This window comes from Tachypleus tridentatus, chromosome 8 (assembly GCF_004210375.1).
Source record: "Tachypleus tridentatus isolate NWPU-2018 chromosome 8, ASM421037v1, whole genome shotgun sequence".
NCBI lineage: Eukaryota > Metazoa > Arthropoda > Merostomata > Xiphosura > Limulidae > Tachypleus > Tachypleus tridentatus.
In genome coordinates this window covers 3,804,361-3,832,288 of record NC_134832.1, presented here as the reverse complement: position 1 = coordinate 3,832,288, position 27,928 = coordinate 3,804,361, and the positions used below count along the sequence as shown (strand labels likewise).

The window sequence follows — 27,928 nt, the reverse complement described above, 5'->3', positions numbered from 1 at the left end:
TTTCTCAATCATTAATCTAATAATAATTTTCAATAATCTCTATTGAATTGAAACTGGTGACCAGTATAGTAGAGTATATATAATTAAGTATTTTATCATCTGCTCCATCAACAAGCTGTTATTTCTAATTTTATCAACAAGATTGAAATATTTAGTAATTATAAATAAATATTAGGTCTCCGGTTATTGACAGAAACGAATAAAATTTATTAGTCATTGCCAGAGAGAGCGTGCCAAGAGTCGTGAGAAGACCGTAGGGGTTAGGAGATTTTGATTTGTGGTTAATATTTTATTATGTTTGAAATTTTTCAGAATTTTGGGTTATTACGCCAAATTACTAGACAAGTAAGTCTGTGGCAAAGCTTAAGTTTTGATGTTATGATATTTTTGATATAAATAGGAGGTATAAACTATAGAGGATGACGAGTCACAACCAGAGTTTCAAGTTAGTTTTATTTTTCAGTAGTTAACCTTAGCTAGTTCGTTATTTTGGCAAAAATTTGAGAGTTTGACTTGTTTCGGCGTATTTCAGTTTTAAATTTCACTTTCTACTTTTGTTTTCCTGACTAAAATGTGAAAATCAGAGAGAATATCCTTCCAAACTCCATGCTGTCTGATCAATTTGATCGATTAGGTAGCAACCACTTTTAAAGTTTTCTGGATTTTGTTAATTAGATATCTTTAATATTTTCATAATTATTGAAAACTTGTGTATGTTTTATTTACAATGAAAGATATTAAATGTGAGCAAATTGAAAATGAAATTAAGAACAAATGATACAACTTGATAACTACTAGTTGTTTATGCAACAACATTAGAACATTATACCACTTCCACAACTTCTAGTAGTACTAATGATGTGGAGGTTAAAAGCTCACTTTAGGTTCTCACTGATGAATGATGTGAAACCCTAACATTGAAAGTTGGTAACAGGCACAACAAGAAAAATATATTTCAATGTTTTGAAGTTGAAACAATCATGCAGTATTTTTTGTCCTGTATAAAATTATTTATGCTCATAGAACCTTTAAATCCTAGCAATCTTAGCTGTGTTTCAACAAATAGCCTATTTGTCAAAATGGGTAAACATGAGAAACCAAAAAACCTTTATAAATTTTTCATGAGATATGTATATATATTTCCTTACTTTGGAATTTAACTGCTTTCTAACAATCCATACTACTAAAGACCCTTAATATGTATCCTTATTTGTGAATTTCAGTATATTTCCTTACTTTGGAATTTAACTGAAGACCTCTTGTACACAAGAAGCTTTCTAACAATCCATACTACTAAATTGCTACCAGCTTAATATGTACACAAGAAGCTTTCTAACAATTCATACTACTAAATTGCTACCAGCTTAATATGTATCCTTATTTGTGAAGAATTTCAGTATATTTCCTTACTTTGGAATTTAACTGAAGACCTCTTGTACACAAGAAGCTTTCTAACAATCCATACTACTAAATTGCTACCAGCTTAATATGTATCCTTATTTGTGAAGAATTTCAGTAGATTTGTTAGTTGTTTAGAAATGCCATGCTTACAAGTGCTAGTGAATTAATCCTTTAGCTTGGTTGGTAGTACATTCACCTGGTGTGGTAGAGGTCTCAGGTTCAAATACAAGTTGATGAAGTGGTGTAAAAAGAAAATTATTATATTGGCACCCAACTAGTTGCTTTCCATACATGTAGTTTTTCTTGTGTACATGTCTTTGAGAATGGAATAACTTGTTACTATAATTACCAACATTTTTGGGCTCATATGAAGTGTGCACCCTACAAGGAAACAATATTCCAGTATTTTTCAGCTAATGAAGTAGTGCTAAGTCTTACATTACATTTTATTTAGACCTAGTGATTAAATTTTAGAACAAATAGGTCTACTGTTGTTAATGTTAGAATTAGCTAATATTTAGTTACTTTCATATAAATACTGATACATTATGCAATAAAGTAATGCTTCTTTAATTAGATAATATATCGGAACAATTTATTACTGGTAAAGCCTATTCAACTACATTCTGCTACTAAAATGAATAATCTTTACAAATGAATCTGTGCAAGAAAAAATAATGTCCACAAGGAAGAAAATGTTTAGTTTAAAATATTTTTTATTCTTAAAAATGAATACCTACTTTTATATTCTTGAAGACATTTTTGTCTAAAGTTTGAACTTCTTATGTTTATCCAAAAAGCATCTTACAATTTATATGCTGGTATTTCAAATTATGATAATTCAATATGTAATTAGTGCAACACTACACATTAGACAAAGATCGATCAGATGTTATAATTGCACTGCACATTACATAAGTTCACATATTGATATTTTTATACCATGAGACCAAAAATTCTACTGATGCTACACGTGGATATTAATGGTAGTTTGAGTTCTTAAAAAGTGACTTACTAGGATGCTTTAGGGGACTTGCCCTTTTGCTCAATTGGTTGAGCATGTACATAGGTGTATGAGAGGTTTTAGGTTTTAATCACAAAGGAGGATATATATTTTGAATTTTATTAATGTCATTCAGTTTATTAAGTAAAAACACACCTGCATCTTTATCAGGTATGGTGACAATGATATTTTTGTTATTAGGTAATTTCTTTAGGGCAGTATATTTTTTGTAATGGTAGAAGCACGTTGATGCTTTAACAAAGGAGCATTTTTAATCATGTTTTTACAGTGTTCTCTAGGTTATTGGAATCATTCCTGTTAAAAAAAAGAAATTTTAAAATTTTATAAAGACTTTCAAAGGGGGAACAAATAATGAGAGAATTTAAGTTTTAGGGGGAGGTAAACAAAACTTTAGGCTCTTAGCTAGTGCATTTTTACAAGTTTGACTGAGTGCAACATCATTAAAGTTAAAAATCACTTTGTTAGGTTTATACTGTTGGTATTCTTATGTGACATTGATTTATTCAGTTTAATATTTTCTTTGTGTTTCAGATATTAATGTTAATCAGGTTAAGCAGCTGATTGAAGTTGATCCATTCTTCTAGAAGAACTGAGTCAAAATTCAAATGAGAAATAGACAGGAAATTTCTGTAGATAACGGCTTGTAGTTTGAAAGTAGAGGAATTTGGGAACGACTTCGTGTTGTTTGCTAGTTAATAAGAATTGGACATCCAGTGATAATTTTTGTAATTTGAGGTCAGTTTTTTTGAGTGAACAAAATAGCTGTAGAGTATCATCACTATGGCATTGGTTAATAACACTAGCAATAGATTAATTTGATGGGAATCAAAGTTTAATGATGAATAACAGGAAACTAACATTTGACAAGTATATGTCCAGAAACAAACATTTAATTCTTTGAAGTTTTGGAATCCACATATTCCATCTTAAGCAAGCTATATTTAACATGGTAAGTTATTAGGTACAGACATATAAAGTTTAAACATTCTATAAAAGCATGAAATAAACTAAGAGACAATCACATAAATAGAGAATAGATAATGTAATAATATTGTACAAGTATTCAGAACAGACTTGATTGCAGTGAAGTTGTGTTATAATTTAAATTTGGGAGTTCATTTAAAACAGATAAACTTTATTTAATTAAAAGTTCAGTATTGGATGATCCAGATGAGATGACTTTGAAATTTGTAATCAAGATGGGATGATTAGTGTTTTCACTATGTGGGTGAATTGTGGAGTCTAGTGGATTTGATAATTTTTACCAGTTTTGCTTGATAGTCCTATATGTGTACAGCTGTAGTTGGCATATAGTTTTGCCAATGTAAGTGGCATTACAGCTACCATGTGTATTTATGTATGATCCTGGAACACATTGGGGTAGTTAATAGGTCCTTAGATTGGAATAGATATCGTACTAAAAGTGGTATCAAAAACCTAAAGAACTTTGCAAAAAATGTTTCTTTGTCTTTGTTCTACAGCTACAACTCCCATAAAGCTGCTTCCACTATTGTGAAGAATATACTGCCCAAAAGGAATTACCTAATAACAAAAATACCATTGTCACTTGACCAGATAAAGGTACAGGTGAGGATATGTATATATGGTGTGAAAAAAATAAAATTACCACATTAAGCCTGTTTGTACTTCCTTCACAGAGTTTTGGTGTTTTTAGGAAAGTCAAATTATGTAGTAACATTGTTTTTTGATGTTTAATTGTACAGTGATAGATAAAACAGAAAAGGATACATTTCTGAATGTATATATCTGAACAAGGATATATTGTTATTTATGGAAAGATAAGTTTTAGTTGTGTACATACACGTATAATAAACATCTGTGTGATTATTTTGAAGTTGGGGAATGTGTTTTTTTATTGGGATAAAATGTAATATAATATTGTGTCTACAATACTTTCAGTAGGATGATACATGTACTTCACACATTCATATTATTAGCTTTTTATGTACCACAATCTTATTTTTTTAAGACATGAACATGAATCCTTGTAACATACTATGTGTATTTGGTTATTCTTGTAACTTTTTTCTATATTTTTAGGTTCAATTTATTCGTTATAAGAAACGTCCTATACCTGCAAGGAAGAAGATTTGGGAACCCCCTGCTCCAAGCAAATACTTTCGCATCTCACCAAAACCTGTAATTCCACTCAAAGAACAGGAAGAACTGAAACGTTTAAATGATATTTATAGGACGTATTTCAGAGCTTTGAGGTGAACCAAAATTTTTAACAGCTTTTAATACGTGGTGATTATTTTAATTTAGAAGCTTGGATTTATTTGTAAAAGTAATTCAAATTAAATTTTAAAAGTTCTATCATTTGTATAATGTGAGCAAGCTTCAACTTTGCCAAAACAATCTGTACGATGTTATAGTTTGAACATATTTTTGAAACTGGTGAGGCATGTTTATATCTGATTAGATTTGTTGTAGGATGTTAGTATTTAAGTTTGTTGTATATATATGTTTTTAAACTCTGCATTTTTTATCTAGTCTCCTAGGGATTTTGAAGAATTAGAATGGTGTATTATTATAATAATAGTATTCCAAACACACTATGTTCACCATATCTATTGCCAGTGATAAGTTTCATTCAATACAAAGCTGATTGCTTGCCAGTAGCACAATGGTATATCTGTGGACTTGTGCTGCTAGAAACAAGGTTTTGATACCTGTGCTGGACAGAGCACAGGTAGCTTTTTGTGTATAACAACAAACAAAACTGGTTATGGTAACTGAACATGAACAACTCTCTTCTGTTAGCTCATTCCAAACTGCAGTCTTCAGAACACTAATATGCTTCAAATAGATGGAACTCAGTTGAGTTGAATTATCATGTTGGAGAAGTATTTCCTGTTACCTACTCAATACTTTATACATTTGGGTGTGTTTTTCAACAACCACCTCAGTCATGGCCAACCTTTTACACTTTGACTCTATTTGATGGAGATTTCAATCCTCCATGTTCTTGCTGCTCTCTCTCTTTCTGTTTGTGAGGTTCTATTACTTTTGGGAACATTTACTTTTATGGAGGCACTTATTCATTTGTGTTAAGCACTTGTGCATTCTCTTCAATTGACTCTGCATGACCAAAGGAATCTTGCTCAGGATCCCTTGTATGCTCTCACTATTCTTCCTTCTTCCCTTTTAGATGATTTGCACTGGTGGTTGAACAAGACCTACATGTCATTGGGTGTACTGCTTCTTCCACTTTATCCGATGTGCTTGTATTCACAGGTAGTTTGGTAAGAGTCAATCAGCAGGAGGTTTCTGGACAATGGTATCTGTCCAAGAGGTCTTTCCATATCAAAATCTTGGAGCCTTTAGCAGTACAGCATGCTTTCGATTATTTTCTTTATCTAGTATATGGATTCAACTTGTCATATTTCATTCAGACAATTTTGCGGTGGTAACTTATATCAGTCATTAAAGGGCACTTATTACCTCTAAGGTTGAAACTGGGGTCCTCTCTTTTGGGCTCACATCCTGGGGTAATGTTTCCTTGTATGTCAAGTTCTGGGTGCTTTCAACCTCATGATGGATTGCCTTTCTAGACCAGAGAAAGTTTATTCCATGGAGATCTCTCTCAACCTTAAAGTTTTTCAGTTGCTATGCATTCAGTTGGGTACTCCTCATATGGATGCATTTGCTACTTTCCTTAATAATAAGTTACCTTTTTTTATCTCCAGATTCTCACCCTAGCTATTGATCTTTTCAGGCAATTTTATAACAACCAATATCTTTTTTTATCTTTCCATTTTACTTCTTGCCTGAATGAGTTTGATATTCAGTGTCACTCTGTCAGGTTCATCTGGGTGCTTTTTACTGATTGACACAGTCTTAGTTTCCTTCAGCTCCAAATAGACCATCCATTGTCTCTTCCTCTCATTTCATCCCTTCTACATCAACCTTGATCCCTGGCCTTTTATTCTGTCATTCTTACCCTCTGTCTTCGTGCCTGACATTTATCAGGTCTCTGGTAAGGATATTTGGATTATATAGGCATGTTGCTTCCTTTTTTATCACAATCTATTCACTCTTCCTCTATGGAGCCTTATTGTCATAAGTGGAACATCTGCTGTTAGTTTTCAAGTCAGGTTTTTTTCTCTTTCCAGCTCACTGTTCTTCTTATTACAGATATTCTTACTTTGCTGATTGATCATGGGATTCCTGTCTCATCTATAGCTGATTATTAGCAGCATTACCTCACATCTTCCATTTTTCTCAGTGTTTACCTCTCTTGTCCCTCTCCCCTTTTGTTGTGTTCCTTCTTGATTTATGAACTTCCTTGTCAAGTGGTCCTTCCAGGTTGGAATATCTTTGTTTTTTTAACTGACTTACTCTACCTTTCTTTGAATATTTGTCCTGACATTTCTTGTTTCATTTATCTTTTAAGACATATCCTACACTTGTTAGCCTGTGGGCATTGGTGGCCTGAAATGTTTGCCATTAATATTTAATACACTATGTACCATTCTACTTATGTTTTCATTTATTTTGATCAATATTTACTCCCTAAAACTTTGGAGACTCGAGGGATATTCTACATTTTTGACGATGTTACTACTTTTTGTACCCGACCTTTATTCTCTACCTAATCCAGATAGATTTCTGTGTCCTGCACTGACATTTGAAATTATGATAATCAATATGCATTATGTCATATTTATTATAATTAAAAGCCATTTTCTGTTTACTTGATTAATATACTAAGTAATCTTAAGCATAATTTTTCTCATAATCATCAGAGATTAGTCTTCTTATATCATCTGTTAAAGGCCTTACTTACATCATAACATTTTACTTAACATTAATATATTTAAAGAAATATTTTTTGTTAAGTTTTATATTTTCAGCCAGTTTTTTATTCATGTCCCATTTTAATTTGTAATGTCCTGTTTGACCAACAAAACTGAAACCCAAAACACAACTGTAATCTAAGTTTTATGTTGATTTTTTTTTATCTTGTAAAATTGCAGTTCTAAAAAACTGAAAGTGCAGCATATTAAAAGATACATATAATACATATTTGGTTACCTGTAAATTATTTTAACCTGTAAAGATGCTCTTTATTTAATTTTGAATAATTTTATTTCATAAGATAATTATTTCTACACCTGAAGCTATAGACTGCAATCTTAGATGAATTTAAGTTGTTTATATGAGGAAAATAAGTTGAATTAAATGAGTTTGTTTAGATATTTCTGCTTTTGACAGAGTTTGTAATGATTCCATTTTCTAAAACATTGTTCTTTCACAAGTACTTGTTATAGTTTTGCAAAAAAAATACATTGACCCTTCTTTTTCAAAAAAAAATGCTCACCACTGATAGTCATTTTGTGTGATGTGTATTAATTTTTGATCCTACAATAGAGATATTTTTACATGGGAGAAAGATCTCTCAGTACTTGTTTGAGTGCTAAACCTTGTGGAAATAAGTGTACGTTCATTTTTATGTCAACCTATTGTATATATGAATATGGTTATTTTGCAAAATTATGAATTCTAGAATGTGTTTGGAAACAGTGTGAAGTAGCACTCATAAAATGTATAGAAATAGATTTTTTATGACTAAATATATTGTGGTTTTATATAATGTATGTTTTATATTCATTTTAAATTATGAATATCATTTTAGGCACTTTTTCCAGAGTGAATATGAGAAAACAACTAGACTTAGTACTGCTGTTGCTGAAAAAAATGAAAGAGGAAGTATCTGAGCATTCCTTCCTCATGGAACAGAACAGGCTAGAAAATGAGAGAGTTGCTAAAATAAGGTGTGTATCGGTTTGAACAGGACATATTTCAATTTTCGAAAATGAAATGCAACAGCTAATATATAATATTATTATAATATGTTTGATATAATGAAGGGTTTAATTAACAACTTTGCACCAAGCAAGCAAGCAATTTACTTAGTAGTGATGAACATAACAAATTAAATATTGTTATTGCATTTTACTGTTTAAAGTAAGTTCTGTGCACCTACAGCAAATTCTAACAATAAGTGAGGCTATCCAACTGATATTCCCTCTTATTGTGAGAATTTGTTATTAGTTTCACAGAGCTAAAGGTAAAGGTGTCCAGAGCCCATTTATGAATTGAAAAATCTAAATTGTCTGCATAAGTGAAGACAGTTGAGGTTTTTCAAATTCTAAATCTACAAAAAATGGCTTTGAAACATTTCTCTTTTTTCAACATATCCACAATGATCTTAAAAATATTTTCAAGAACAAAAACATGAACATTTAAATTTTTGCAGAAATTCTCATCCATGATATAATGCAGTAATATAATACTGCAGAACATTGATATAATTTTGTTTGTCTGAAAATTTGTTGATAACATTTACTGTGCTGTATTTCTAACAGATTCATTTTTTGTTGCAACTTGAAAGTAATAATAAAAATATGGGCAGAAATTCAAGAACATTTGGTTGATGTGTTGTGTTTCATTTACAGTGGGTGGTTAGGGTGCTTGACTTGTAGTCTGAGTGTTGTGGGTTTAAATCCTCATTCCACCAAACGTGCTTGCCCTTTCAGTTGTGGAGGCATTATAATATGATCATCAATCCCGTTATTTATTGTAAAAGAGTAGCCCAAGAGTTTGTGGTGGGTGGTGATGACTAGCTGCCTTCCCTTTAGTCTTTCACTGCTAAATTAGGGATAGCTAGTGCAGATATATAAAATATTTTTATATATTTTGTAGACTATAAATTTTTAAGTTTGTTAGTTAATTAATAATTAGTATGTTCTCCAAGTACATGTTGTGTGTGTCTTTTTGGTTACATTCTATGACAGTTTTTTGGTTTCTACAGTTTTGTCTGAAGGTTTTTTGCCTTCAGTTCTGCTCCCCACCCCATTCACTTTACAGATCTCTTTCACTCCTTAGGATTGTACCTCTTTCAGTTGTCTTACCAAGTCTGATTAAGACCTGCTGCACAAAGGGGCTGTCAGACAGGTTGTGTTGCCCATTAAGCTGGATTTTTATTTCCATCTAATTGTTGTTCCTGAAAAGACAGAAGATTGCAGATCTATCATAGACCTGTCCCAGTTGAACTTTTTATCTGGAGCCACTTTGATTTACCATGGAGACCTACTTCTCATTTTGTTTTGTTTTTTTCCCCAGGACTCTGGATGAGCAAATTATTGTGATGAATACTTATCTTCATATTGTATCCATTGTAGTGTCACATTTTTTTGGTTCATTTGCAGGGTTGTATCTTTTAGTACCAGGTACTTCCATATGAGTTTTCTTTTGCTACATGTGTTTTTCCTGAGTGGTATACTCTTTAGCTTGTTGTATTCACTCATTGGGTTTTCAGACTTCTTTTCAAAGACAATTGGCTCCTGCTTACCTGTTTCCATGCCCAGTCAGTCAGTCATGCTTTCCTACTTCTTTGGGAAGCTAACTGGATAGGGTTTTTTGATCCTGTTGGACAAGTCTGTTCTTAACTCCACTCAGTATCTTTTTCCATTGTGAATTTTTTTCAGTTCTTATCTTAGTTAGTTCTAGCCTTTGATTCAGGGATGTGGAGTGGGCAGTCTCGGTGGCCCTTTTTTTTGCTCACCATGTCAGAGTTATCTTGTTTTTGGAGATGTGAGCTTCCTAGGAAGCTCTCATTCTCTTTGTTCAAGCTTATGTTTCCTTTTGTTGATGCTTCTTGACCAGTAAAACTTCTCCCATGATCTCTTGGACCATCTCATTACCCTTTCTACTGGGATTGTGGCCAACATTGCTTTGTGGCTTGATGGGTAACTTGCCATGATGGGGGTCCCATTCTTCCATCTTGTATGGAATCTCATCTGTTTACCATTGCTTCCTTGGTAGTCTGAGGGCTTTCTTTGATTCCCAAGAGATTTTACGTCAAGGAGACTGCTCTCTGTTGTCAACAACCTAGTACTTTCAGCAGTTCATTGAGTTTTGTATCATTTCCTTCCACTCCTGAGGGCTCAAGTGGTTATGGCTCATTCTGACTATTCTACTGTTGTCAGCTATAGTACCAAGCAAGGGGGGACAAAATCTAGATCCCTTGTGTTTTCAGGCACTGGATCTTCTCCGCTGAGCCCACAACCATTACATAGTAATCTTAGTGTGTCACATTCCCAGCATTATGAATCTGGTGGCCAACTGTTTATTTTCCCTCAGTCGGCTTTGCCCCATGGTGTGTGGTCCCTTCTTCCAGGAGTATCTTGGTGGGTGTGTTTTCAACTAAGAACACCACATGTAGATGTGTTGCCATTCACTGGAAGACTAAAATCACTTTCCTTATTATCTGGTTACACACCCTTAGGCTCTGGGAACAGATGCATTCAGTCAGGATCAGAGAGATCCTCACTCGTATGCCTACTCTCCAGTCAGACTCCTCTCCAGAAAATTTTCCCTTATCCAAACCACTCCTTATTGTGTCCTGCTTGCTGCTCTGTTTTGTTCTGCTCAGATATTTCTTTTGCCTTGGTCTTTACTGGAGTGAACTTTTCTGCTCTTACCTCTGTCCCAATATCTTCTCTGACAATCACAATCAGATATAGTTCATTCCAATATCATCATACTCCATCTTGATGCGTGGCTTTTGCCCAGTCCCTTTCCTCAGCTCAGGAACTTAATTGTAATGTAGCATCTTTTCTATTTGATCTTCCTCTTTGTCATTGTACCAATGGCAGTGGTTAACTTCAAACCTTGGTCTGCTTGCTGTGGCTTCTACTCCTTTCTTTCTTTAATACCTTTTCCAGTTTTTTGCCTGGTTGTTTGATCAGGGTTTATTATGTCACCAGTTTATAAGGCTGCCCTGTCAAATACTTTTGACTCTCCCATTTCTAGTGGACTTTCTTTTTCCCTGGAATTTCTTTCCTGTTCTGTTCCTTTCATCTTGTCCATCGCCTTTGTCCCTTTGTTTTGTCATATTGAATATTAATTTTGCCCTTCATATCCTGTTCAGTTCTACAAGTGAACCCATCGATACATGTTCCTTGAACCATCCTGCCAGTAAGTCCTGTTTCTCCTCTTCATTGCTTGCAGTCACTGCCATTCTGATATTTATGCCATGGATGTTCTCCACATTCTTTTCCAATCCTTTTATGTTACCTTCTACACTGATTAGGCCTTCCTTCCATAGACATTTGCTGCCCAAGCAGATGGTTTGGCTTTCTATCCTATTCAGATAGATTATTTTTTGTCTCGTTCATTCCTTGAGATGTTAGTGGCTCATATTGCTTCCTTTCGTGTCCTATCTATTTGATCCAAGGATCCATTCTATGTCCCCTGTTGCACTCAGTGGTTGGGTTCATGAACTGGCTTATTTTGATTTGTCCAGGAAAAGTTGCTATATTCTGCACAATGTTTGTTTACATCCAGTTATCTAACTATGTGTTTGGCTGCTTGCCTTTTCCAGCCTTTGGAGGTGATCATTCAGGCTGGGATGTAGGTAGTTCTTAATATATTTGTTGCACATTATCTGCATGACCTGGCTATGTCTTTCTTCTGTGGCGATTCTTCACACACATTTGTTTATCTTTGGCTGGGGTAACTTAATATGTTACTTTTCCTATATATTTTTAGTTGATACATATTGGATTTCAGGATCTTATCTGGTGGTGGATGTTGCCTAGTCAGGTATATTTGCACTAGATATGAGTAATGATATAATGCTTACTGTTTAGATGGGGTGCTCTGTAAAACCACCAGCAGTTTTATTATCCATTGGTATGTGTGTGTGTGTGTGTGTATTACTAAAAGTTACTAGTTTCATTTATAAAGGACTGCAAAGCAGGTGGGGATTTCTCTCCATTCCTTCTGTACTGCAATTCCAACAAGCAGGGTCTATTTGCTTTTTAAGATAGAGAATCTCAGACACCTATTGCACTGTCTTCAGTTACTGGGGTGCTGACTGTGGAGGATTCGTCCTGGATGGGTTTTGAAAAATAAGCCTTTTAGCCTTTATGTACCCATTTGGGAAAGAGAAGGCTGTAGTTGTTGTAATTATTATTGTGTTGAACAATGAATTATACAATATTCAGTTTCTGAGGCACTGTCCCTGGTTGTTTTTGCCTGGATTGATCACACTTTTCATAATTTGGTGGAACTCAGGGTGCAGCTACTGGATGTTTTTACTCAGGTGGACTGCACTTAGCATAATCCTGTGTATCCTAAGGTACTTTATCTCAGTGTTTTTTGCTCTTGGCCTATTCAGTTACATTTCATGGTTGTTAAGTCCTAGCCACATATTGTTATTTAATTTTTCTCTAACTCATGTGTTGCAACCATTATATGACTCATTTCCACTATTAAATACTATGTCCTGATTTTACAGTGGCCCATTATGATTTCAGTGTGCACAAAGGGTTAGTTATGGTGACCTTTCCAATTGCATTTGTAACAGTAATTTGTATTTTTTGTACTTCATGTTCAAGGCATTTCTCTTGGATGATTTTACCCTGGGCTGACTGCACTTGTTGATTGCTATGTTTTATACAAGGCATTTGCACTGTATGGACTGCACTTGGCATAATCTAGTGTAATCCGTGGCACTTCCTATGGCACATACAGTTACGATAGAAAGTGTTTGTACCCCTGTGTCGTGAGTAGTTTTTTCCTCATAACTTAAACAGTATCATGATTAGGATAATGAAAATGTAGTATATTATACATATCATACCAATGCACATCTACATAAATTTTTATGTAAATTTAACAAGTAATAAACTGTTTATGAACAAATAACCAAACATAGAGGGGCAGAAGGTGTTCGTGCATCTACTTTAATGGTCAGTTGTGTAGCCTTTCAGGTGAATTACTTGGCGCAATCTCTCCTCATAGCCCTCCATGATCGTTTGACAGTACTCGACTGGTATTTTCTTCCATTCTTCTTTACAGAAGGCCTCCAACTCTTGCAAGTTTTTCGAATGAAGCTGATGAACCCTGGCCTTCAACTCATGCCAAACGTTTTCAGTTGGTTGAGATTGGGTGACTGCGATGGCCACTCCAGAACGCTTAAATGGTTTTTCTGCAACCAGAATTGCACATATTTTGATGTGCGCTTGGGGTCATTGTCATGCTGGAAGGTCCAATGACACCAAGCCGCAAATTCCAAGCATCATTCTTGATATAAGTGCCTAATATATCAATGTACTCTTCTTTTTTTATGATTCCGTTGATGTGGTGAAGGCTGCCTACACCAGAAGAGCTGAAAGAACCCCATAGCATGAACAAGCCACCTCTGTGTTTAACTGTAGGGACGGTGTTCTTTGGAAGATTTCGTTCCCCCTTCTTACGGAAAATATAGTGAACATTATTGTGGCAGAAAAGCTCGATTTTAGTCTCGCTTGACCAAAGAATACTCTTTCAATAGGTAAAGGGTTTATCTACATGCTTTCTTGCATACCTCATTCTTGCTTCTAAATGAACAGGCTTTAAATATGGAGTTCTACGAGGACAGCATGCTTTGAACCCAGAAGAGCGTAACATGTTCGTAACTGTAGAGGTGCTTACCCCAGTTTTCCTTCCTAGTTTCTGTATGTCATTATGTGTTAAACGAGGGTTCCTACTAACTTCTCTGAGAACCTTCCTGTTGGTTCTCTCTGGAATTTTAGTGGAGTGTCCAGAACGAGGGAGGTTAGCAGTTGATCCTGTGAGCTTAAACTTGGCAATTATGCTTTGAACAGTAGATTTGGTCACATTAAGTTATGTAGCAATACCAGAAAGACACACGATACTTGTATTTTACAATAATTCGTATTTTTAAATCACTGCACAGTTGTTTCCTGTTTGCCAGGATGACCAAGCAGATAATGACGGAGAAGGCGCTAAATTGCTGGAAGAACATTTTTTTTTTGCTGGCTAAATTTCAATAATTATGAACCCACAGTGTCTAGTTCTGGAATGGTATAATGTAGTTTATTTGCCAAACTAAACAAAATGTTTATGGGAATATTAGTTTTTTCACACGTTCTGAACTGTATGAAGACTTTCTGCTCCTCTTATTTTTGGTTATTTGTTTATAAAGAGTTTATTTGTTGTTTAATTTACATAAAAATCTGTGTAGATGTGTGTTAGTATAATATTTATAATATATTATACTTCTATTAGCCTACTCGTGATGATTTTTAAGTTATGAGCAAAAACCACTCAGGACACTGGTACGAACACTTTCTGTTGTAACTGTACATGAAAAGGAAAGTGCTTGCATGCACACAAGCCCTTCTGTTTTTGTCATACTTATCTAGGACTTCTTACAGAGGTACAGTGCTGTATGTCTCTTTATTGACTTTAGTGGTGAGTATCAATCCACTTCCATCCAAACTGTGTTACTCTGTTGATTGCTGGGTGAAGAGCATACCTGTTCCAGAAGTTGTGCTGGATCTATTGGTGTGATTTCATATTCTAACATACGTATTATTTCATGCCCCTTCACCTTGACAGTGTAGGATTCTAGCTTTGGATGAACAAAAGCAGTACATTTTTGGAAGTTAACATTTTCTTACTCTGAAAATGTATTTCCAATAGGTACTTATCCTCTTCTCATCCACTTCCTACCCTTTCTCTCCACTGGGATGCCAGTTGTTAAGGTTTGTGTCTGTCAATTCTCAAAAGTGTCCATAAAGCATGGTTTCTTTTAACCTGTAAATTGTTTATTACTTCAAGGCTGTCTTTTAAATCCACCCTTGAAAAAAAAAAATTTAATTCTCTTATTTTTTCATGAAATAATTGATTCCCTCTTAAACTTTTGTAAGTGCTGACATCCACTACTGCTGATGACAACCCATTCCATAAATAAATTGCCACCCTGTTGAGAAAATAAAATTATTTTAATTGGAACATAACTTTTTTAATTTTGTGTCCTCATGCCTTGTTATTTAAAAAAACATAGTGCAAAGAAATGAGCTGCATTTGTTTTATGAAGCTTTAGGATAATTTTGTAAGATCACCTTTTACCCATGTTTGTTTAAGAAACAAACCAGTAACGAGATCTTAACCTGCCCTTTTAAGGTAACCTTGGAATCATCATAGTACCTTTCCTTTAAACCTCTTCCAACAGACAAACATCCTTTCTAGAGAAGCAAACCAAAACTGTACATACAGTCATGTGACAAAATTAGGACACCCTATGAAAGCCTGTGTATTTTTGTAACATTTTTGGATATATAGATATTTAATCTCAATTTTAACAATACTGAGAGATTATAGAAATATAACTAAACAATTAAAACTGAAGAAAAGACTTTTCAAGATCTTCTGTAAATGTCATGTTACAAAAATGCATATTTGAATTGAGGAAAAAGTTAGGACACCCTACACCCTAATAGCTAGTGTTACCCCCCTTTGGCTGAAATAACTGCAGTGAGACATTTCTTGTAGCCATCTACCAGTTTCTGACATTGGTCTGAAGAAAGTTTGCCCCATTCCTCAATGCAGAATTCTGTCAGCTGTGAGATGTTTGAGGGATTTCTTGCATGTACAGCCCGTTTCAAGCCACCCCACAGCATCTCAATGGGATTAAGATCTGGGCTTTGACTCGGCCATTCCAGGACTCTCCATTTCTTTAGTTTTCAGCCATTTCTTGGTGGATTTACAGGTATGTTTTGGGTCATTGTCGTTTTGCAGGGTCCAGTTCTGCTTCAGCTATAATTTTCGTACAGATGTTCTCACATGATCCTCAAGCACCCTCAAATACACAGTAGAATTCATGGTAAATTCTTTGATTGTGAGCTGTCCAGGTCCTGCTGCAGCAAAGCAGCCCCAAACCATGACACTTCCACCTCCATGCTTTACAGTTGGTATGGGGTTCTTTTCCTGGAATGCTGTATTTGGTTTATGCCAAACATGTCCTCTGTTCTGGTGTCCAAATAATTCAATTTTGGACTCATCTGTCCAAAGAACATTAATCCAGAAGCCCTGGTCTTTGTGTACATTCTCTCTGACAAACTTCAGTCTGGCCTTGATGTTTTTCTCAGAGCAAGGTTTCCTCCTTGCATACCTGCCATGCAAATTAATCTTGTGCAGTCTTTTTCTGATTGTAGAGGCATGCACTTTCACATCAACAGTAGCCAGAGCCTGCTGTTGGTCCCGTGATGACATTTTTGGGGTTTTTGGAGACCTCTTTTAGCATCGTGAGGTCTACTCTCGGGGTGAACTTGCTTGGACGACCAGACCAGGTCATGCTGGCAGTTGTTTTGAAAGCCCTCCACTTGTTGACTATTTTCTGGACAATGGAATGGCTGATATTAAACTCTTTTGAGATCTTTTTAACTCCCTTACCAGACTCCTAAGTTGCTACAAATTTCTTTCTGAAGGCTTTAGACAGCTCTTTTGCTCTCACCATGGTGCTCACTCTCACTTCAACAGTCAGGAGCACACCAAACTAAATGTCCGAGGTTTACATAGGGCAAGCCTCATTCACAATGCTGAGTAACGATCTTCTAATCACGTACACCTGTCTGTGAGTTGAGCCATTTTATGTGGGTAGAAGTGTGGGGGTGTCCTAACTATTTCCTCAGTGAGAATATGCGTTTTTGTCGAATTACATTTTACAGAAGATCTTGAAAAGTCTTTTCTTCATTTGTAATTGTTTAGTTATATTACTTTAATCTCTCAGTATTGTTACAATTGAGATTGCATATCCATTTATCCAAAATTGTTACTTATATACACTGGCTTTCAGAGGGTGTCCTAATTTTTTCACATGACTGTAGGATTTCATATGAAGCCTAATTAGTGATTGGTGTGTGTGTATTTATACAATTATTTATTTTTGATTTGTAATCACTGTGTCTATATGTACATCCTAAAATTCTATTAGCTTTACAACTGGTAACAAAGAACTGCTCTGATGGCTTCAGTAACTTATCCACCAATTTACAAAGATCCTTGAATTTAACCATTCTAATGAGTAGATTCCCATTTATGTTCAATTTATGTTCCAAATTATTATAATCTAAATGTATTACCTTTATGCAGTATTATAATATTGCCAAATATTTGTCCATTTTACCAGTTGATTTAAGTCATTCTGCAACACCATCTTCCATACAACTAGAAATACTCATTAATTTAATATTACCAGTAAACTATTAATTATTCCACTGTCAGTATTATTATTGTAAATAAGAAGCACTCCTTTAGAAATGAAGGTCCAGTTTAACTGGACTTCATTAACAGCAACTTTTTGCTTTCTCCCATCCAAACTTGGTACAATCCAATGAAATAGTCTCTCTCTAATCCATGCCAATGTGGTTTAATTAATCTTTTGTGTGGTATTTTATTAAAAGCTTTTTGAAAATCTAATATCCTTTTTCCATGATACAGATAACAAGCAACATCTCTAGTATGACAGATTAGGCATAGTTTTATTTTCGGAAAACATAACAGATTAGCAAGGCAAAATGTCTCTTTGGAAAAAACAAAACATCACAGATTAGCAAGATAAAATTTCTCTCTAATTGATCCATGTATGTTTTCATTTGTGATACAATATTTCACTAAATAATTTTATAAAGCTGGTTTTAATTTTAGAGTTTAAGTTATTTTAGAAATAGGAGTAACATTAGCAATCATCCAGTTCTCACCCACCTATTCATTGTGTTCCAACATACTATAAACCAGAGAAAGAAACTGCCTTACATTCTATGAAATTTGACCACTTTTTAAAATTGTGGGAAAATCTTGTTTGGCTCAAGTGATTTACTTATTCTTTTAGTCTCTTAACTTGTATAGATACTGCCAAATTGAGATCAGTTTTAGAATTTTTTTACAAAAAACTCGGGGTTAGGAATATTATTATTATCCTTTCTTATAATACGCAAGTGAAGGTAAAGTTTAAGATCTCAGCCATTTCAGTCTTCACAAAACTTTGAGATCAACATTGTTTAAGGGCCTCACCCTCATTTTAAAATTCCACTTGCATAAAACATTATTGTTGTTTGTGTTAACACTATTAGTCAGCTGTTTAAGATTTAGAACTTTCTTAATTTTCAAAATATAACAGCCCATGATAATGTATATAAAGCATACATTTGTCTAACTTCACAAACTTTGTCTGGAATGCTGGCAAGAATTCTGACATTCTTTGTAAGCTAGGCCTAAAGGAATCTGTATTTTTTTCACTATGCTTCAGCAAACTGTTGTCTGCAATGTTCTACTTCAACATCACTCATGCATCAGTGTTGCTCAGCTTTGAAGTTAATGGCAAAAAATATTTCATACTGTGTGATGTACTCTTTCCCATTCGTGATGAAGAATTCATGGTAGAGGGTAAAATAGTATATTTTATATTTTCATAGATTCTGTAATTGTATTAATAATATGAAAAAAATCTAATGTTTGTGTTGTTTATGCTTCTGTATAATCATATAAAAGTTTCGTGCTTACTAAAATGAGTAATTTTTAGCGGCAGTATCATAATGTTAAAGAATATATAGGTTAGTATTAATTTTCTTCCATGAACAGAATGTAGAATAGCTCATAATTATTCTTCCTTTCCAAATCCTTGTTTGGCTGAAAATGATCTACATTTATTATGTTATTAAAGGAATGATAATTGAAATTTTTATTAAAATAGTTCATAATAATTTATATTTGTTTTATGTTTCAGAGAGGAAAGGAGAAAATGTGATATGGCTAAATTTGAGGACGAATTTTCTCAAGCTCAGCTCAGTTTAAGTCATTTAATCCAAGAAGAGAGGAAGAAATTGGATGAGTTGGTGTTGAAAGAAAAGGTAGACATCTTGTTAACATGTGCAAAATTAGTTTGTTCAAATGCATTGGTTGAATATTCAATACAAATGTTCACTACTTAATATTCACTATAAATTCATGAAGCTGTTTGATAAAAAAATTGATTTCTTGATGATTGGTAAAAAGGAAAAACTAAACTTAGTACATCTAAATCTTATAATTATAATGATAGAAAGAGTTATGTTGTTTAAAAAGAAATGATCAGTATTATTGTTTAATGTGTAAATATTAGGGAAAGGAAAGTGCTGGGAAAGTAAGCAATAATATTTCTGTGCAAAGAAATTTGATCCCTCTATATTCAGTATTTGGTAGCTTCTGCAGATTTCAAATGTGTAGTTTTATTATCAGAGGTTAAGGCAACTTTCAGAGTGGAAAACGATTTTTCATTTGTATAAGTTTAGGTTATAATGGAAAGTTTCTTAGAAGGGTTTTGAAACTGAGAAGAGTTATGTCTTTCCTATTAATGTACTACAGTGATGGATGTGTGATAAAATTTTTTAATTTACATGATATAAGGCATTGTTGTGATAGAAGGCAAAGATTTTACTTTCAACAATACTATTAATGACTCATAAGTCTCTTGCATACAGTTGTTATGATGTTGGTTTAGTTTTTAAGTAGAAAGTAATAGTTTTTGTTTATATTTCAGAAAATGAATTCCACATATGTCACATCTCAAACACTCGAAGCAGCCATTGAAGATGCTCTTGATCACCCAACCACTTACGACTTTGCTATTGATCTTAAAGGAATCATAAATAGAGATGATAAAAAAGAATCCAGTTGTGTATAGGTGTATGAAATAAATGAAAACATGCCTATTGTAGTGTAGTAAAACACAGACATAGTATTTTGGTCTGTCATGTGGTAATACAAAGAGTTGTTAACCTTATGTATAGAGTAAGTGATGGAAATGAGATTAGCATGAGTCGTGTGTTCATATTAATTCAAGGAAAAGTCATAAACGTTTTTAAATTTATTATAACATAATTCAACTGACTTGTTGTGTACCATTGACACATCTTGCTTAGAAATAATTTCTAAAGAAAGTGCACCATGTTGTACAGAATCTTATAGATAGATCAGAGGAATAAATAAAATGCTAACATTTGTTTAATAATTATTTTCTGAATGAATTTACGAAATTTCTTAGTAGCATCGTAAAAATTGAACCATGATAGTAGGTTTACAAATATTGTGTCTCTTCAGCATGTTGCTTGTGGGACAATTTTATCTAGAGGGAGAAAAAAAAAGATAAAATTAAAAAGTAACTGCAGGGGTGAAAGTATGAGACCTTAAAATACCCTTCAGTAAAACTCAAGTGGCTGGTATGTCAAGACAAGGTGCCACATTATTAAAAGTTCTTTGTATTTGTGGGGTTGACTTATTGGGTTGAAAGTTGGCTAGATGGAAAAATTAGAGAGCAGTTACAGATGTAGTTAAATCAAATTGGACTAATTCACGATAATGAGAAACCCAGTTGAAGTGAAAATGTATCTCAGGGATGGCTAGTATGAGTATTGACTTGCAGGACAATTTGTAAACCCTCTCATTGTTAACCTGAAGATGATTTAAGAAGATCAAAACATCATTCTCTGCTTTATCAGTAAAAGTGTTAATATCCATACCAGCTGTCTTGAGATACAAATTGGACTAATGTTAGAAGTAGGGTACCTCAGGGCTCAGTATTGAGACCTTAGCTTTTTTTGATTTACATGGATATCTGTTATGAAAAATAAATGGAAATTTTTAGTATGCCAAATAAAAAAAAAAGTCCATAAGTTCATGTATTTTGTGCTTTAAAAAAATATTAAATTTCCAAGTCATACTAAACAATGTCATTGGTCATTTGTTTATTGATCTTACATCATGAGACATAGTACTTACTCATTTTTGTTCAGGGGTCATTAAGAAAAATGTTTAAATAGTGTCCTTAAAGGAACTGAGGGTTTTAAAGAGGTTAAAAATTGGAAATATGAGCCACTTGCTATTTTTATAAGACCTTGAATAGAAAGCAGGTGCCAGAAGATTGAAAGTTGGCTAATGTTACTCCTCTTTCCATAGTATGTGATAAAATTGTCCCAGTAATTATATGTCTTTTAGTGTTTCATTGGTTACAAGGAAAGTTTTTGAAAGTCTATAAAGGATGTTTTACTAAGTCATTTACCCCTCGGTGTGGATTCCTGTACGTGGTGAGGGGACCTCCCAGGGAAGGTTCTGTTCTATCTGGTTACCTTCTCTGGGATCTAAACATCCACCCACGTGTTTGCCGTGCGTGGCGACCGTGAAGGGGAGGAGAGGATCCTGGTGGTTGAGGGGTCCAACCCTAACACACCACTTTGGCCTCGAATTTCTGTAGACGGGCGGCCTTTGGGTGGCCCCTTGGGTCAATCGGCTGGTCCACTTGGGCTAGAGTCAACCAAGTACCAGTGTTGGAAGTTCTCAACGGGTGTTGTGGACATTGTGCCTGATGCTGGTGTTTGGGTATAGTGCTCACGAAACCCTGGCGTTGCAGCATTGTCCTTGCATGACTTTGTAGTGCGTCCCCTTGTAGGGCTCCATGGTGGGTGGGGTCAGTGGGTACTGAAATTTTTTCCTTTTCCTATGGATCCTCTAAAAATTTAAATAAAATTGTAAAAAACAGTCAATGGGTAAGCGACCATGTCTTGAATACTCAGAACAGCAATCTTCAACATCAGTAACACACGTACCTCATTTTCTTATATTACATTATCTTTCAGAAAAACCTGTAGGGCAAATGTCCCCTTTTTTTATTCAAAAGGGACTAGAGGGACTTGCTGGCTCTCCAAAATCAGTAAAGAAACTTCGATCTGGTGACATATTGGTTGAAACATCCACATCCCAACACAGTGAACTCCTCTTGAATTCAAAGGCAATTGGGGATATACCTATTGAGGTTACACCCCATGCTACCTTGAATTCTTCACAAGGAGGTATTGTTGAAAGGGATTTGAAGAACGTTCCCGAGTCAGAGATTCTCGCTGGTCTCTCCACTCAAGGAGTTTCTGCAGTGAGGCGCATCTCCACTCGCAAAGATGGAGTTACACTGCCAACAAATACCCTCGTTTTAACATTTACTTCACCACGTGCACCTGCCACCATCAAGGCAGGTTATCTCATTTGCAGGGTTCGGCCATACATACCAAACCCTCTTCGATGTTTTCAATGTCAGAGATTTGGCCACTCAAAGACATCTTGTCGTGGTTCCCTGACATGTGCTCGTTGTGGAGGCAAGGACCACGATGACTGTGACATGAACCCACATTGCGTAAACTGCAATGGTTCTCACCCCTCTTACTTTCATTCTTGCCCAAAATGGTTGGAGGAAAAAGAGGTGCAGCGTTTGAAAACGACACATAACACTAGTTATCCTGAGGCTCGGAAATTGCTGTCCACAACTCCATCTCGGACATATGCTGCTGCACTTCATTCCACAACTACAGTGGGAGTGCAGACAGATCTCTCTGTGTCTCCAAGAGAATCGTTTTCAAAACAAATGAAAAGCCTTTTGACTTCCGTGGTTAAAAAGGTTGATGAATCGACTTCCACACCCATCTCTGTTCCTCCCATACCTTCCAACAAACCTCAAGATCCACGTTTTTCAGTTTCAAACACAGGCATTTCTTCTGATTCATCTTTTTCTCCCACCACAAGAGACAAAACAATTATTCATTCGCGTCCTCAGTCACTGGATTCCCCTTCCAATAACAAAAACCTGCCCACCCGACCCAGAGCAGGATCCATGGAGGTTGATAGACCTCCTCCGACTAAAGACAGTAAAGAAAAAAGACGTGGTCGTAAACCGAAGGGTTCTCCAGCCACTTCACTTACCCGTTTTTAAAAATGGCCACCTTGATACAATGGAACTGTCGAGGTTTACGTTCTAATCTGGATGATATCAAAACGCTGGTTGCTTCCTACCATCCTGTTTGTCTTTCTTTACAAGAAACATTTCTCAAAACTGCTGATACTGTCTCCATTCGGCAGTTTTCTCTGTACAGAAATGACAGGTTGTGTGATGGTCGAGTACATGGAGGGGTGGCACTGTTGGTTGATCAGCATGTGCCCACCCTGTCTTTTTCATTCAACACACCCTTGGAGGCTGTAGCCATCCGTGTTTCCTTGGGTCATACCATACTGTTTGTTCTCTGTACCTGTCCCCTGGAGAGACATATGATCAATCAGATCTTGATGCCCTCGTTGAACAATTGCCATCTCCATTTCTAATCCTAGGGGATTTTAATGTACATCATCCCCTCTGGGGGAAGTGCTATTATTGATGGGAGGGGCCGATCTGTAGAGCAGATGCTCTCTGATCACAATCTTTCTCTTTTCAATACTGGTTCTTCCACTTACTTTCATGCACCTAGTCAGTCCTTTACCGCTGTTGATCTCTCGGTTTGCTCCCCTTCATTATTCTCCCATTTTTCATGGAGGGTTGACAGTAATCCACTAGGCAGTGGTGGAATCCTGCTTGCCACTTAGCACGGAAGGCTCAAAAGCGGGCCTGGGATACTTTTCGTAGATATCCCACACTTTCAAACCGGGTTGCTTTCCAACGGGCCCGTGCACATGCTAGGTGGGTAAGACGTCAAAGCCAGAAGGAATCTTAGATTAAGTTCACAACCAGCATATCTTCTACCACTAGTTCCAAGATCATATGGGACAGGATTCGAAAGGTTAATGGGCACTACAATTCTGTCTCCCTCTCGATCTTACTCTCTGATGGTCAGGAGGTGACTGATGTTTGGAACATTGCTAACACTCTAGGTGAAAGCTTTTGCTGGGTATCTAGCACTTCTGCTTGTTCCTCCCCCTTCCTGGCCATCAAGACTCGGGCAGAGCGATCACCTCTTTCCTTTCAAACTGACTGTTTCTTTGACTATAATTGTCCCTTTACCCTGGTGGAACTGAAAATGGCCCTTCATCGGTCTGCCAGTACGTCTGTTGGACCTGATGATATTCATTATGACATGCTGCACCATCTATCTCCTGCTTCTCTTGTTGTCCTTCTGATTGTTTTCAACCAGATCTGGCAGGAGAATGTTTTTCCTGATGCCTGGCGCCAGGCTATTATTTTACCTTTCTCTAAGCCAGGGAAAGATCCCAAGATTCCTTCAAACTACCGTCCAATTCCTTTGACAGAGCTGTCTCTGTAAGACATTAGAAAGGATGGTTAATGCTCGTCTTGTTTGGTTCCTTGAATCAAACAACCTCCTCTCGCCCACCCAGTGTGGGTTCCGTCGACAGTACTCCACCACAGACCACCTAATTCGTCTTGAAATCAGAGAAGCCTTTCTCAACCGCCAACATCTTTTATCAATATTCTTTGACATAGAGAAGGCTTACGACACAACATGGAGGTATGGCGTTTTGCGAGACCTCCATACATATGGGTTACGTGGCCATCTACCCATGTTTATTAAAAATTTTTTAATGGACAGGAGATTCCAAGTTCGTGTGGGTTCGACACTTTCCCGTTCTTTTGTACAGGAACTTGGAGTCCCTCAAGGCTGTGTATTGAGTGTTACACTCTTCAGTAAAAAAGATAAATGCCATCACTGAACAACTCCCTCTCACTGTTGCGAATGGGCTGTATGTCGACGACTTTCACATCTCATGTCAGTCGTCAAACATGATATATTGAGCGGCAACTACAAACCGCCCTCAATTGTGTACGGAAGTGGACTCTGACGAACGGCTTTAATTTCTCTCTCTCCAAAACTGTATGCATGCACTTTTGCCGTCGATGGGGTATTCACCCTGATCCTGAACTTCATATCGGTGAAGTTTTGCTGCCAGTGGTCTCAGAGACCAAGTTCTTGGGGCTTATCTTTGATCGTAAACTGACCTTTATACCACACTTAAAGCAGCTTCGGGTCAAATGCACAAGAGCACTGAACATCCTCCGTGTTCTCTCTTCTACCAGTTGGGGGGGCAGATCGCTGTTCAATGTTAAAGGTATATCGTGCTCTTATTAGATCGAAACTCGATTATGGATCAATGGTCTATGGCTCTGTCAGACCTCCGGCCTTAAAGATGCTGGACCCCATTCATCACCAAGGACTTCGACTCTGCACTGGGGCTTTCCGTACCTCTCCAGTTCAAAGTATATACATTGAATCTCATGAACCTTCTCTACACCTTCGCCGTTTGCAACTATCTTTACAATATACTTCGAAACTTCATTCCTTACCAAAGCATCCCACCTGGAAATGTGTTTTCCTTCCTCGGTGGGCAGTACTTTTTCAGAACAGACGATCTGTCATTGCCCCGTTTGGCCTTCGCATCCGGGCGCAATTGGATGAATTGGGTCTGTCCTTGGATAACATTGCAGATTCCACAGGTTGGCCCATCCCACCATGGCTTATTACAGCCCCCAAATGTGACCTTTCTTTCAGTCACCTAAAAAAGGCAGATACTCCAGATTGGAAGTACCGTCTTTTATTCAATGAATATCTTTCAAACAATCATTCAGTTCCCATTTATACAGATGGTTCCAAATCAGGTAATTCAGTGGGCTCTGCTATAATTTGCTATGGGTCAGTAGTTGCGCGCAGAATCCCTTCTACAGCTTTTGTGTTCACTGCTGAACTATATGCCATATCTCTTGCCCTGGATCATATTGCAGCTGAGCAGTACTCCAACTGCACTATTTATACTGATTCGCTTAGTTCTATACTTGCTTTGGAATCGCTACACGTTAGCTCACATCCTATTCTCGCTGATATTCGAAACCGACTGGCCCATTTCTCATTAACATCTACTTCTATCCAGTTTTTCTGGATACCAGGCCACGTTGGTATTCGCGGGAACGAGCTTGCAGACACAACAGCTAAATCTATCTGTTCAGGCACTATCACCACTGTGCCTAATCCGTACATGGACTATGGTCCTGTATTCAAGGCTCGGCTCCGTGCCAGCTGGCAGTCCACTTGGAGTGAGCAACGTGACAACAAACTTTTTCAAATCAAACCCAAAATTGGACTTTGGCCATCTAGCTTCCGTAAAGTTCGGAAGGAGGAAGTTGTTCTCACTAGGCTACGCATTGGTCACAGTTTTTTAACTCATCATTTTCTTTTATCTGGAACTGATGCACCAATGTGTAGTTTGTGTAACACTCAAATCACTATCAGCCACATTTTACTTTCTTGCCATCGTTACAATTCTCAACGACGGCAATATTTTAAACATATTTTTTTCCCAGGGTCAGTCTGTAACATTGGACAGAGTTATTGGTGATGGTGACTCTGTCCACCTTGATAATGTTTTAATTTTTTAATGGCCATTAATCTTTTTTAATCTCATTTAAGTGTTGCATATTTATTCATTACACCTTTTTAATTATGGTTCATTTTTACAGTTTTAATCTCTCTCCTTCAATTTGACATTGGACAATGGCCAGAACATTAAATAACTCGACACCAGGACTGGAAAGGCCAACTTTAGGTGACTAACGCTACTGTTTGAACTATCCGTTTGAACTACTCGTTAGTTGTCCTGGCGAGTTGTTATTATACTTTTGCTGCATATCATTTCACACTTTTACTACTTAACTTTCTAGTACTGGCCATATGGACTCATAACCCGGAACCAGGACTGGAAAGACCAACTTCAGGTGACTGACGGTGGTTTTTATACTTACCTGTTAGTCTTCCTGGCGGGTTATGATCGTTACCATTCTGCTACAGGTAGTTCTTTACAACTTTGTTGACTGGATGTCAACATTGGTTTTTGCACCATTTTCTGTTTTAATTGCAGTTTTGCTTTTATCTTCAATTACTTTTACAAATTTTACTCCATTTACTTGACTTTTATCTTTTTACTGGACATTTGGCTACTCATTATTACGATTTTGAGGAGTGTCTTTTAAAACTTTTATTCTTTTATATTTTGATAATTGCTGCTATGACACATAACACGGAACCAGGATTGGAAAGGCCAACTTCAGGTGATTGACGATGGTTCTTGAACTTACCTGTTAGTCTTCCTGGCGGGTTATGATCATTACCTTTTTGCTAGAGTAAATACCTTACAACTTCTTATACTCTGCCTTCTATCTTAACATTGTAGACTAGGTGTCAACATTGGTTTTATACTTTTTTGTTTTACCTTCATTTCCATTTATGTCTATTACTACATTTATTTATTTTTATTTTTTTTACATTTTTACCGAATGTCTGGCGCAGATAGCCTCGCTGCTTTGTGCCATAAAACACTAAATCAATCAATCAATCAACAAAGTCAATTGATAAAGTTTCAAATTTTTTCCATAGTTGGTATGGTTTCACTTGAGAAAATTTTGGTCTTACTGAACTTTTGCATTCTTTGAAAGGGTTGCTGTTTATGTTAACGAGGGTACAGGTGTGGATGTGGTGTATCAGGATTTTCAGAAGGTATCTGACAAGGTGCCATTTATAAGTCGTATTAAAAAGTTATTTCAATAGGTGTGGGGTTGGCTTATTAAATAGGAAACTGGTTAGATGGAAGAAGGTAGAAATGGAGCTCAATCAAATTGGACTAATTTCATTAAAGGGTACCTCAGGGCTCAGTGTTAGGCTTCTATACTATAAATTTTAATATGTTTTGTGTATCTTCGTGAAATTTCATAAGCTTTCAGTAAACATGAGTCTTTTGTTGATAAAAATTGGAATTTTTATTGAAAAATTTATACAAAACGTTTCTCCATGAACATATGGAGCCAAGTTTGTTGATTGATATTAAATGCAAAGA

At 36.0% G+C, this 27,928-nt stretch overlaps 1 protein-coding gene across 1 annotated transcript; it reads left to right on the top strand.

Moving 5' to 3' along the window:
* Positions 1-305: 305 nt before the first annotated feature.
* mRpS26 (mitochondrial ribosomal protein S26) lies at positions 306-21,007 on the top strand. The gene is made up of 8 exons (XM_076452336.1): positions 306-445; positions 3,907-4,012; positions 4,487-4,659; positions 5,542-5,683; positions 6,136-6,164; positions 8,098-8,223; positions 19,032-19,155; positions 19,824-21,007. The coding sequence occupies exons 1-8, from the start codon at positions 420-422 to the stop codon at positions 19,965-19,967; spliced, it is 870 nt and encodes a 289-aa protein (XP_076308451.1). The 5' UTR covers positions 306-419; the 3' UTR covers positions 19,968-21,007.
* Positions 21,008-27,928: the final 6,921 nt, after the last annotated feature.